Source organism: Acomys minous (assembly GCF_964271855.1).
Source record: "Acomys minous genome assembly, chromosome: 6".
NCBI classification, from domain to species: Eukaryota; Metazoa; Chordata; class Mammalia; order Rodentia; family Muridae; genus Acomys; species Acomys minous.
Window position 1 is genome coordinate 108,863,442 of NC_140487.1, and position 13,024 is coordinate 108,876,465.

The 13,024-nt window shown below is 57.1% G+C and overlaps 1 protein-coding gene across 4 annotated transcripts; it reads left to right on the forward strand.

The window, feature by feature from the left end:
* Positions 1 to 491: 491 nt before the first annotated feature.
* On the forward strand, positions 492 to 12,901 carry MAP3K6 (mitogen-activated protein kinase kinase kinase 6). 4 transcript variants are annotated; one of them, XM_084785244.1, is made up of 30 exons: positions 492 to 650; positions 758 to 1,215; positions 2,627 to 2,766; positions 2,877 to 2,900; positions 3,135 to 3,325; positions 3,465 to 3,633; positions 4,677 to 4,783; positions 5,323 to 5,493; positions 5,616 to 5,728; positions 6,120 to 6,279; positions 6,462 to 6,624; positions 6,703 to 6,810; positions 6,914 to 6,963; positions 7,047 to 7,142; positions 7,249 to 7,336; positions 7,433 to 7,566; positions 7,767 to 7,894; positions 8,316 to 8,452; positions 8,771 to 8,876; positions 9,320 to 9,477; positions 9,601 to 9,793; positions 9,888 to 10,026; positions 10,339 to 10,495; positions 10,617 to 10,793; positions 11,041 to 11,146; positions 11,288 to 11,453; positions 11,540 to 11,655; positions 11,742 to 11,815; positions 12,423 to 12,499; positions 12,627 to 12,901. In XM_084785244.1, the coding sequence occupies exons 2-30, from the start codon at positions 873 to 875 to the stop codon at positions 12,715 to 12,717; spliced, it is 3,882 nt and encodes a 1,293-aa protein (XP_084641370.1). In that variant the 5' UTR covers positions 492 to 650; positions 758 to 872; the 3' UTR covers positions 12,718 to 12,901. The 4 variants fall into 4 exon arrangements, with proteins under 4 accessions (XP_084641370.1, XP_084641371.1, XP_084641372.1 ...); XM_084785245.1 differs by lacking the exon at positions 2,877 to 2,900; XM_084785246.1 differs by lacking the exons at positions 492 to 650; positions 758 to 1,215 and adding an exon at positions 1,513 to 1,569.
* The last annotated feature ends 123 nt before the right edge of the window (positions 12,902 to 13,024 follow it).

The following is a 13,024-nucleotide window of genomic DNA, read 5'->3' on the forward strand; positions in this document are numbered from 1 at the left end:
TCATACCAGGAAGTTAAAGGTTCTTGGTGAATTTGAAGCTGGGATGCTCTTGTAACTTAAAAAGCTGGGGCTTTTGGAGTTCTTTCAAAGAAGAGATTAGGAAGTTTTCAGTGGAAGCGTTTCTCAGTCCCATGGCCAACTTTTGGGTGGATGGCTAAGGTTAGCAGGGCTTCACAGCAAGTGGGGACAATGGGAAAAGCAGCCAGCTCATCAACGGTCAGATGCCAACCGCCTACCAGTGTGAACATTACTTGTGGTGACACATACTACTCAGAATGTTTTGCACCCCCTGGTGTCCTGAGATCTATCCATTCACCAGATCCTTGCAGGGCGGGGTCTTCCTAGTCCTTAGCCCTGTCCTGGGCACACATCCTACGAACGCCTGCAATGAGCAGTCTCCTGTGTTTGGCCCACATAGGGGCACAGGCTGTTCCGGAAGTGGACAGTGTCAGAGGTTCTAGCTGGAGAGGAGGGAGCGAGAGCCGCTGGGGAGCCTCATTGCCCCAGGGCCGAGGGTGGAGCTTTCCCAGTCGGGAAAGGGCTGGGCTCAGCCTACAAGTGAGGGTAGGGCTGAGTGACTGCCAGCGCTCCCTTGAGAAGTCTGGGTGTCGCACGCCGCCTGTTGAATTCCCAGGATCCTTCTGTGACCTGTGAGCCGAGGATTACTGGGTACCCCCAGATTCCCAGAACCCAGTCCTGGATTGCAGATCTGTAAGGACCGTGAAAGTTTGAGCAAAGATTTCTCTCTGTACTTCAGAGTTCCGGAACAGGACGTCCAGCCCATCTCCGGATCCCGGCTGGATCCACATCCCCAGCCTCGTGCCCTGTCCCGGGTCCCCCGCGCCAGGAGCCCCGCGCCGGAGCGCCCCCGCATGGCGGGGCCGTGTCCCGGGGCCGGGGTTCTAGAACGCGCGGGCAGCTGCTGGCAGGACCCGCTGGCCGAGGCGCTGAGCCGGGGCCGCACGTCCTCAGCGGTCGCGGGTCGGGGATGCGCGCGGAGCCGGCCGCTCAGTGTGGTCTACGTGCTGACCCGGGATCCCGGGCCCGAGGTGGAGCCCGGGGCGGGAGCCGAGGCAGAGCCGCTGCCGCTGCGATGCCTGCGCGAGGCCTGCGCCCAGCTCCAGGGCACGCGGCCACCCCCGCAGCTGCGCAGCCTGCCCTTCGCGACTCTGGCGCTAGGCGACACGGCGGCGCTGGACTCTTTCTACAACGCCGGTGAGCGCCTCCGGGCGGGGCTCGAGCCTGGGCGGGGCGGGGGGCGTGGCTCGGCGACCCCTGTCGGGGGTGGGCTTGCGTTTACGGTAAATTAAAGCAGGACTTGAAACTAGGTTGTGACAATAGGGGAATTTAGTGGGTTATGGACGTGGCGGGGCTCGAGACTGGATAGGGGTGGAATCCAGGCCAGGTTCTTGAGCGGGAGTTTAAGTATCCTTCGGTGAGCGCGGTGCCTAGCAGGTGGGGCGTGCTAGCGAACTCTAAGGGGCGGGGCTGAGGGAGGGGCAGAGCTGGGTTTCTCCGCGTGGGCGGGAGAACGCGTTTTCAGGATGACCTCACGTTGGATTCCTGAGGGTGAGTCCTAACACGGAAGCTAGCTCTAGGGTAAGGGGTTGGGGTTGATGAGTCCCAGCGTTACTGCATACAAGGTCGGGCTAAAAAAGGCGGGAAAGGAAGTGCTGAGACAACCCATCGGCACTGGATTATAGGAGAGAGGGATTGTCTTTGGAGACTAGAAGTCAAAAGAGAGTGGGGAGGGAAGAGGTGGGGAGGGAAGGGGTGGGTCTGGAGGAGGGGCAGGGCGTCCAGGGACGAGGTCAGGAGATGGCTAGTCCTCTCTTTCCCGCCCACCCGGATGCTCCACTCTGATCCCTTATTTATTCATCCCAGAGTCAGGGAACCGTGTATCCTGGACATCTGCTAAATTGCAGCTTAAAAACGAAGGCTGACCCGATCAGAACACAGATACACTCATGGACTCATCCGTGTTGACTCACACAGTCCGTCCCCTGCAGACATAGCCACTTAAAGATGACTGGGTAGAATAAGCTACACAAACAACACATAAAAGCACGACATTGCCTTCACACACTGATGGCGCAAGATCACCCCTCCCCCCCTCCCCCGCCCCAAGACTCCAGCTTTAAGGCTGGAGAGATGGTTCTGTGGTTAAGAGCGCTTGGTGTTCTTCCAGAGGACCCGAGGCTGACAGCACTCACAGAAGGTGGCTCACAACCACCTGTGATGTCATCTTCAGAGGATCCGATGCCCTCTTCTATTACGCACTCACACTGGCCCACTCACAAACATATAAGTAAAATAAACAAGAGAGAGGCCAGGTTGGGGGGAGAGCAGAGTGTGAGACTTCTGTTTGCAAAGTTCCTGTCTTCTACATAACCTGGAATATATATATACATATATGCATACATACATACAATATATATATATATATATCTTTCCTGGGTTTCCAGGCTCTCAGTGGGATGAGGGTCCCTGGGCATCTTCTGTAACACCAAGCACTAGGAAGCTCTCTAGAGTAGAACAAACCCGGCAGGAGGTGCACACCAGTCAGCTGAAGTGAGTGGCATGCGTCCCCAGGCTCCTCCCCCAGTGAGCCCCTCTGCGCCCACAGATGTCGTGGTGCTGGAGGTGAGCAACTCCCTGGCACAACCCTCCTTGTTCTACCACCTCGGCGTGCGTGAGAGCTTCAGCATGACCAACAACGTGCTGCTCTGTTCCCAGGCAGAGCTCCCTGACCTGCAAGCCCTGCGTGTAAGTGGCCAGGTGGCGGCGGCCCAGGGGCAGGGTTTTGAGGTGGGGGGTGGGGGAGGCGGGGTGCAGCCTTCCCAGAATGACAGTATCTGACTGTCTGCCTCCTGCAGGACGATGTTTTCCAGAAGAACTCGGTGAGCAGAAGCTACCCCTCTCTCCAACGTTATAATCTCTGACTCCCCCACTAATCTTCCCAGCCTCCTCCTTTATCTCTGACGTCACCTCTGTTCCGTGTAGCCTCCTCCTGTAGCGCGTCCCTTCTCTGTTATTCCTGCCTTCACGGGGACTAGTCTCTGACCGCTCTCAAACCCTGTGCTGACCTGAGACGTCCATGAGACCTCCACTAATTGCTGCCTTCTTTCCACCAGGACTGCGTTGGCAGCTACACCCTGATCCCTTATGTGGTGACAGCCACTGGCCGGGTACTATGTGGCGATGCGGGCCTCCTGAGGGGCATAGCCGATGGGCTAGTACAGGCTGGGGCGGGCACTGAGGCCCTCCTCACGCCCCTGGTGGGCCGGCTTGCCCGGCTGTTGGAGGCCACGCCCACAGACTCTTGGTAATGGGGCTCCCAGGGAGGGGGCACCAGGAAGAGGCTGATGAAGGTAAAATATGCTGGGGGCTAAGGGGCAGACTCATCTCTCTCTCTCTCTCTCTCCCTCTCTCTCTCTCACCCCTTCCCTGGCCTTGGACATCAGTGGCTACTTCCGGGAGACCATTCGCCAGGATATCCGGCAGGCTCGGGAGCGGTTTAGCGGGCAGCAGCTGAGGCAGGAGCTGGCTCGCCTCCAGCGGAGGCTGGACAGTGTAGAGCTGTTGAGCCCTGATATTGTCATGAATCTGCTGCTGTCGTACCGCGACGTACAGGTGTGTGGGGTTCAGAGGCCGCGGGATAGAGTATCTAACTCCAGCACTCAAGTGGTACAGTTGGGAAGAGTGGGAGTCTGGGGTCATCCTGTTTACAAGTAAACTTGAGGCCAGCCTAGGCTTCAAGGGAGGGAGGGAAGGAGAGAGAGAGAGACTATTGTGCGACAGGCATTTGTTGCCAGACACATACAATGATGCTTGCTGATGGCTTTAAGTAGATTGCCTAAGCTCTCTGAGCCACCATTTCCTTATTTGTTTGATTATTATTATTTATTTTTTTCCAACATGATCTCACTGTGTATCCCTAGCTAGCCTGGAACTCAGTATGTAGACCAGGCTGCCCTACATATCCACCTGCCTCTGTCTCCTGGGTGCTGGCCTAAAGGCATGTGCCACTATACCTGGATTTATTTATTTATTTTAAAATTTTTTATTTTATTTATTATGTATATAGTGCTCTGCCTGCATGTACAACTGCCCGCCAGAAGAGGGCACCAGATCTCATTATAGATGGTTGTGAGCCACTCTGTGGTTGCTGGGAATTGAACTCAGGACCTTTGGAAGAGCAGCCAGTACTCTTAACCACTGAGCCACCCCTCCAGCCCAATGTATTTTATTTTTTAATTGTGTGTATTTATGTGTGTCTGAGTTGGGGTTTGTACATTGTGTGTACAATAGGTTTAAAGGCGTGCACTACCACCGCCCGGCTGCAGCAACACTCTGACTGCTGCTGAGCCGCCTCCTTCAGCCCTCATGTCCTTATTTTTGAGGGAATGGTGATGTCTTACAGAAGCATTTCTGAGGTTAGAAACACCTAGCAGGGCAGGGTACAGTGGCGCACGCCTTTAATCCCAGAACTCGGGAGGCAGAGGCAGGCAGATCTCTGTGAATTCAAGAAATAGCCTGGTCTACAGAGCAAGTTCCAGGAGAGACCAACCCCACCTCCCACCCCCGCCCAAAACAAAACAAAACAAAAAAAAAGATTTTTTTTTTCCCTTCTATGTCAAGGACTGATGATGGCAACGCTTGTTTCCCTCACACAGGACTACTCCGCTATCATCGAGCTGGTGGAGACGCTGCAGGCCTTGCCCACCTGCGACGTGGCTGAACAGCACAATGTCTCTTTCCACTACACATTTGCCCTCAACAGGTGAGTGGTGGGGCGAGGCTTGGGAAGTCTCTGTGGCCTGCTCTCTGCCGTCTGGAACCCCTGCTCCTCGGGGAATCTGCTGACCCGGCTACTAATGTCAGGAGGTTCCTGTTGGTCTGAGCTCACTACTCCTTAGAACTGTTTGGAACTAGAAATCACTTCCACCTGGGGGTCACTAACTCTAGAGATCAGTGCTGCCCCAGGGGGATTAGTGTCATTCGAAGCTTGTTAACAGTCAGTCCCCTGCCCCCGCAGGGTCCCCTTCTGTGTATGGTCTGTGGGGATCCCAGGACTGGGTGGGTCAGAGCCATCAGACAGGTCTTTTTTTGTTTTTGTTTGGTTTTTTTTTTTTTTTTTTGGTTTTTCGAGACAGGGTCTCTCTGTAGCCTTGGCTGTCCTGGACTCACTTTGTCGACCAGGCTGGCCTCGAACTCACAGTGATCCGCCCGCCTCTGCCTCCCGAGTGCTGGGATTAAAGGCGTGCGCCACCACGCCCGGCTTCATCAGACAGGTCTTCAGCCCGCTTTCCTCTGCTATAGGAGGAACAGGCCTGGGGACCGGGAGAAAGCCCTGGCCGTGCTGCTGCCACTGGTGCAGTGCGAAGGCCCGGTGGCACCGGATCTGTACTGCATGTGCGGTCGTGTCTACAAGGACATGTTCTTCAGCTCTGGCTTCCAAAATGCTAGGCACCTGGAGGAGGCGTATCACTGGTAACTGACACAAGAGAATGGGTAGAAAGCTTGGCTGTGGGGATGAGGGATGGGGTTGGGGCGGCGGGGGAGGGGGGCGCGCCTCCATCCGGCCCTGTCTCCGCCATCCATCCTGACTTCAGGTACCGCAAGGCGTTCGACGTGGAGCCCAGCCTACACTCGGGCATCAACGCAGCTGTGCTTCTCATTGCGGCCGGGCAGCAGTTTGAAGACTCTGAGGAGCTGCAGCTGATAGGTAAAGCCCCGCTGCTAGCCCAGGGTACCCGGGCCACAGGGTCCAGGCGGCCTGATGGAGAGGACAAGGAAAGCATCCTGGGCTGGGAGAAGCTCTGACTCATGGGCCTTAACCACACAGGGGCCCCAGGAGCCTTTGGGTCCCACACTCTTCCCAAGGTCACACTTCTGTTTCTCATACTCAGTTCCACGTTGACTTGTGCCCAAGCCCTCACCTGTGCTGGGAGCTTACCACGCACGACCTTGCCACGCCTATCTTTTGGTCCACATCTACATCGGTGTCCATAGACTACAGTGTGACCCCCCACGCTTGGGCCTTACTTACTCCCGCACCTACACCCAATGAAGCCCGTCCCCACCCCCTCCCTCCCTCCCTCCCTCCCTCCCTCCAGGCATGAAGCTGGCCTGCCTGCTGGCGCGCAAGGGCTGTGTGGAAAAGATGCAGTACTATTGGGATGTGGGATTCTACCTGGGAGCCCAGATCCTTGCCAATGACCCCATCCAGGTGGTTCTAGCTTCAGAGCAGCTGTACAAGCTCAACGCCCCCATATGGTAAGGTGGCCCCGCCTTCATTCCTGCCCCTGTGTCCACCGGCAACCCCCAAGTCATGACCCGATGCTTTGACACCACTGCCCATGATAATCCGGTGCCCATGTTCTGTCCACACGCAGCTGGGTGGCACCAGCTGGCCGCGCCTGGGCTGATCTGAAGCCAGGGCTGCCTGTGTTTTTAAGGTACTTGGTGTCAGTGATGGAAACCTTCCTGCTGTACCAGCATTTCAGACCCACGCTAGAGCCCTCGGGAGGACCCCAGTTGCGAGCTCACTTCTGGCTCCACTTCTTGCTACAATCCTGCCAGCCTTTCAAGACAGCCTCTCCTCAGGATGACCAGTGCCTGGTGAGGCCAGTGGGACCCAGGGACCCAGGGACCCAGGACAAGGCATGCACATCCTGATGGATCCCTTTCCCCTTACAGGTGCTGGTGTTGGAGATAAACAGAGTCCTATTGCCTGCAAAGCTTGAGATTCAAGGGACAGACCCGGTGAATGCAGTGACCGTAAGCTTGCTGGAGCCAGGGGCTCAGGTGAGTCCCGCCACTCGCTCCCAAGCAGTGTTTCTCCTACCCTCTCTAGCCCCAGCACCTCCACAAACTGTCCCCTCCCCCACCCACCCCTTTCCTCTCACAGGAGGATCCTTCCAGCTGGACCTTCCCAGTCACCTCCCTCTGCGGAGTCAGGTGAGAGGCAGAACCTTCCAGCAAGCCCCCCCCCCCCCCTGCGCTGCCTGGGCTGGCGCTCACTGGCCTCTCTCCTTCGCTAGTGCCTCCAAGCTGGACCAACGCTGCTGCTTCCTCTATGTACTACCTCCTGCCCAGGACGTCCAGCTGTGCTTCCCCAGCGTGGAACGCTGCCAGTGGTACACCCAGGGGACTGAGGGAAAAGGAAGGGACCAGGTCAAGCCTGGGACTCTTGGGGCACAGTTCCTGTCCAGATTACCCCTTCCAGCTGTTTGTCCTTTTCAGGTTTTGTGGCCTGATTCAGGCCCTGGTGATGAATCCAGATTCCTCGGCTCCCACAGAGGAGGCAGAGGGCACAAGGGAAGTGCTGGAGGTGAGGCTGTGCCATTTGGGGGCTGGGGGAGAGCAAGGAGTGAAAGGGCATGCTGAGCCGGGCCCTGTCTCTGTGCCCCCCCCCCCCCCCCCGCAGTTTGATTATGAGTACTCGGAGACCGGTGAGCGGCTGGTGCTGGGCAAAGGCACGTACGGGGTGGTGTACGCTGGCCGTGATAGGCACACAAGGGTACGAATCGCCATCAAGGAGATCCCAGAGCGGGATAGCAGGTGTGGTGCGTTGAATCACGCGGGTCAAGGGCTTAGGAGGGCGGAGTGTGTGTGTGTGTGTGTGTGTGTGTGTTGGCTGTGGGCATGGAAAGATGGTTAGTGGTGGCCCTCACAGTAAGGCGAATGCGAGGCCTGTGGGCACGGTCTCATGGGTACAGGACGGTGGGGAGCGCCTCTGTTCAGATCTCGCCCATTCCCAGGTTCTCTCAGCCTCTGCATGAAGAGATCGCGCTCCACAAACGGCTGCGTCACAAGAATGTGGTGCGCTACCTGGGCTCGGCCAGCCAGGATGGCTACCTCAAGATCTTCATGGAGGAAGTGCCCGGAGGTACCAGGCCTGTGTGGGAGGGAGGGCAGTGACACTTGATGTGTGGGGCGTGGGAATGGAGCCAGGCAGGGGTGGCAAACCCTAAGGGGAGTTGAACTCTAACGTGGGTGTGTGTCTGTCGCCTAGAATTACCTGACAGAGCAGGTTTGGTAATGAGAGTTTGGGTTATGGGAACGGCTGTGCCTGGGCCTTGGGCAGATGAGGGTGGAATAAGTAGGCACCAATTTTGTTTTTTTTTTTCTGACACAGAGTTTCTCTGTGTAGCCTTGGCTGTCCTGGACTCACTTTGTAGACCAGGCTGGCCTCGAACTCCCAATGACCCGCCTGCCTCTGCCTCCCGAGTGCTGGGCTTAAAGGCGTGCGCCACCACCGCCCTGGTTGTTGTAGGTGCCAGTTATAAACTGGGATGGTCTCTCCGCAGGCAGCCTGTCCTCCCTGCTTAGGTCAGTGTGGGGGCCCCTAAAGGACAACGAGAGTACTATTAGTTTCTACACGCGCCAGATCCTGCAGGGACTCGGCTACCTCCATGAGAACCGCATCGTGCACCGGGACATCAAGGTCAGCCCTGTGGCCGGTCAGGGCGTGTGGAGACATGTCACCAGACTAAACCGGGCACTATGGAGCGAGAGAGTGCACCTCCTGCAAAGGATAGGGGGACCCATCAGAGAGGTCCCTTAAAGGGGAAAAAGGTCATGTCTGAAACCAGATCAGACAGCAGCTCCTACAAGGGCTTATACATGGGGGGTGGGGGTGGGGGCGCCATGGAGAGGGCATTGATAGAGTCTGGCTCAGGATGTAATCCCAGGAGATTTGGGTCCCAGGTTGGGAGGTGTCTGGTTCATCTCAGGGGCCAATCCCAGGGTCCACTTCAATCAGGGGGACAACGTACTGATCAACACCTTCAGTGGGTTGCTTAAGATCTCTGACTTTGGCACCTCCAAGCGGCTGGCTGGCATCACACCCTGCACGGAGACTTTCACAGGTATCTGTGGGTGTGGGTGTGGGTGTGTGGCAGGGGGGGAGTCTCTGGTACAGAGTCCCAGCACTCGGGAGGCAGAGGCAGGTGGAGCTTTGTGAGTTCGAGGCCAGCCTCATCTACAAAGGGAGTCTAGGACAGCCAAGGCTACACAGAGAAACCCTGTCTCAACAAACAAACAAACAAACAAAATCCCCTAGACTCTGGGGCTGGATATATCTGATGAGAATGAGGTCAGCACCTTAAAACACGGATTTAAGGCAGTGTGTGTTGGGGTGGTAAAGTGGGTTGGTAGAATTTGGGTGGAGGAGGAGAAGGAAATATCAGGTACAAACTGGATGGGCGCTTGGCAGGTGACAGAGCCTAGGTGGACCGACATGGCCAGGTGATGGAGACACTGAAGCCCCGATGGGCACTGTTGCCCTACTCACGTCCTATTGCTGTTTTAGGGACTCTGCAGTATATGGCCCCCGAAATCATCGACCAGGGCCCACGAGGATATGGAAAGGCAGCCGACATCTGGTCTCTGGGTTGCACTGTGATTGAGATGGCCACAGGCCGACCGCCTTTCCACGAACTAGGGAGCCCACAGGCTGCTATGTTTAAGGTGAGTCTCTCTGGGGTGTGGCCTACGGTGGGTGTGGCCTATGGGGGGGTGGGGCCAAGTGAGGCCTTTGAGGCCTCGAACACCTCCGATCTTGGGTTTATCCTGTCTGCCCCACCTGCACAGGTGGGCATGTACAAAGTGCATCCACCAGTGCCCAGTTCTCTGTCAGCTGAGGCCCAAGCCTTCCTCCTCCGAACTTTTGAGCCAGACCCCCGCCTCCGTGCCAGTGCCCAGGAGCTGCTGGGAGACCCTTTCCTGCAGCCAGGGAGGAGGAACCGCAGCCCTGGCTCTTCTCGGCATCCTCCCCGGCCCTCAGGTGCTGCTATGAGGGTGGAGGAAGCGAACCCTCCCTCTGTGGGGGGCTGAGGGGCTGAGGAGGCGGGAAGCCTAACTGCTCGTTCCTCCCTCAGATGCTCCTTCTAGCGGTTCCAGTCCTCCGCCTGACTCGGCCATCCAGTCTCAGACATTCCCAAGGCCTCAGGCGCCCTCTCAGCACCCGCCCAGTCCCCCAAAGCGCTGCCTTAGTTATGGGGACACCAGCCAGCTCCGGTGAGTGCCTAGGGTCCTGGGGTGGGTTCCCCTGCATCTGGTTTTGCCTTTATATTCATTTCCTCCAGAATCCCCAACCCCCACACCACCCCGACCCCCGCGTCCCAAACACCCTGACCGCGTACAAGTACAGCATCTATTACTTCCTGCTCTCTCCCGATGCCTGTTGCATTGACTCCGCCCACTCCCCAAGCTGGGCTTAACTTCTATTGCCCTGAAGTAAGCATTAAAAGAGCCAGGATTCAAACCCTGTGGCGGAAGCGCCTGCATGGCGTTGCCCACCCTCCATCTGATGCTCTTCATTGTGCCCAGTGTGCCTGAGGAGCCCGCAGCCGAGGAACCCGTGTCCCCTGTAGAGAGCTCAGGGCTGAGTCTGCTACATCAGGAGAGCAAGCGCCGGGCCATGCTGGCTGCGGTCCTGGAACAGGAGTTGCCCACACTGGCCGAGAATCTACTGGAGCAGGAACAGGTGGGCGGCCCGCCCCAGCGCCCCCTGGTGGTCGAGCTGGGATAAGCAGTAATGGCTCACCGGCGAGCATCTCTATTGACAGCGCATGGGAACACCCACGGACGCCCCCCTCTCTTCTTAGGATTCTCGACTCAGCAGGAATCATGTGGAACAGCTGCTTCGCTGCCTCGGGGCACAAATCCACACTCCTAACCGCCGGCAGCTGGCCCAGGAGCTGCGGGCCCTGCAAACTCAGCTGCGAGCCCAGGGCATGGGGCCTGCGCTTTTGAATGGGCCGCTCTTCACCTTTCCAAACGCGGTGAGGAAGCTTCCTCGCTGTTAGGGATGTGCAATAACAGTTTGTGAATTCCGTGTGAGGACCTGATGTTCCAGGAGTCTATGACTTCCGGGAAGACACATGTCCAGTCCTGGCTTTCCAATCCTGCCCTTGACCCCAAGTCCACCCACGTCTCTTGGACTGCCGCAGACTTTCTAGGGCTTTGAGACTCAAACCCCACCACCTCTGAGATTCAACTGTCTCAGCCGCGCCCTCCTTCTCTCCCCAGGTGAAGCAGATCCTTCGCAGACGCCAGATCCGCCCACACTGGATGTTCGTGTTGGACTCGCTGCTCAGCCGCGCAGTCCGGGCGGCCCTGGCAGTGTTGGACTCGGGTAGGCGGGGCTGGAGTCCGCCCGGATGGCCGGTGGGGGTGTGGCGAACATAAAATTGGGTGGTTTGCGGGCCCTTCCATCTCCCTGGCGGTCTGGGATCCTAAGAGTCCACCTTCGAGCTCAATCCATTCGAATTGGCAGAGGTGGAGAAGAAAACTGCCTCACCGAAGTCGGAGGGGAATAGAGGGGACTCCCAGCAGAAATCGCAGGAGAGCCAGCAGCTGCTGCAGAACCGGCTCCCGCCAGAGCAAGGACCTCCGTCGTCGCTGATGGTGCAGCTGGGCCTCTTGCGAGCGGAGACTGACAGGTGAAAACCCCTTGGGATCACAGCAATACGCTACAGCGCCTTCAACCCGTGGGCCGTTCCATTCTGTGCCCTCTTCCCCCCCACAGGCTTCGGGATGTGCTGGCTGAGAAGGAACGGGAGTGCCAGGCCCTGGTGCAACAGGCCCTACATCAGGTGGAGGCAGAGACCAGGACTTACGCCCCTCTGGCTTCAGAGCCCCCAGGTGAGCAGACCTGACTAGGGAATGGTGACGGTAAGGCTGCGTCTAGCAGAGGGCACGGGTGTGCTCATCACCTGCCTTTTTGACAGCCGCTCTCCCAAAAGACCAGAGCCTGGTGCAGTGGCTACAGGAACTGAGCGTAGACCCAGCCACTATCCAAACGGTGAGCAAGTGGGAGCTGGTTGTCCCTGACCCGCCACCGACCAAAGGTTCTTCCTTAGTCTTCCAGCTCTTTAAATATTCTCACTGCTGCAGACTGTCAAGACTGGAAGAGCCCTCTCTCAATAGGCTCCTCTCATTATACAGACAGGGAAACTGAGGCCACAAAGGGGAAGTAACCTGCCTGCGAATTTTGGTAGAAAGAAGCAAGAACCTGAGTTTCTGGTTGTTTGGTTGTTTTTTTTGTTTTTTCGAGACAGGGTTTCTCTGTGTAGCCTTGGCTGTCCTGGACTCGCTTTGTAAACCATGCTGGCTTCGAACTCACAGTGATCCGCCTGCGTCTGCCTCCTGAGTGCTGGGATTAAAGGTGTAGCGCCACCATGGCCACCCGCCCAGCTGGTTGTTTGTTTTTATAACTTTATATTTTCCTGTTTCTGTGGTTCTTTTTTTTGTTTTGTTTCGGAGACAGGGTTCCTCTGTGTAGCCTTGGCTGTCCTGGACTCACTCTGTAGACCAGGCTGGCCTCAAACTCACAGAGATCCGCCCGCCTCTGCCTCCCGAGTGCTGGGATTAAAGGCGTGGGCCCCTGTGGTTCTTTTTTTCGTAACCAGCTCCTGAGACACAGCTTCACCCTCCAAACCCTGCTCACCTGTGCCACTCAAGATGACCTTGTCTACACCCGAATCAGGTACATCTTGTCCCCCGCCCCGCAGCTGTGGGCCTGCCTTCACTCCTCCCTGCAAACCACAGGGGCTCCCAAAGAGAGAGCAGGGGCCCTCTTCTGCCTGAATTACATTGATCCCTGATGTCCCCAGGGGAGGGATGGTATGCCGAATTTGGAGAGCCATCTTGGCACAGCGAGCAGGGGCCACACCGGTTACCCCTGGAGCCCGGGAGGCTGAGTGATGGCATCGAAGGACACAGCCAAGATGGATGAGCAGAGAAGACACAAATGACAAATGGCTTTTGACACACCTGTCCCCAGAATCTAGGAGCAACTGCAGGGCCCAGTGGGGGTAAAACTAAACTACAGAGGCGCCCACGGACACTACACACAACCAAAGACTATTAAACAGAACACGTGCCTCCACGTTTGTCTTTGCAACTTTGGAAGGTGGGGGGTGGGGGGTGGGGGGTGGGGGGGGTCCAAGGAGCAGCCCTTTGAAGTCTCCAGGTCGCAGTGACCCTTTTTCATTCTCTTGGCTCTTTCATT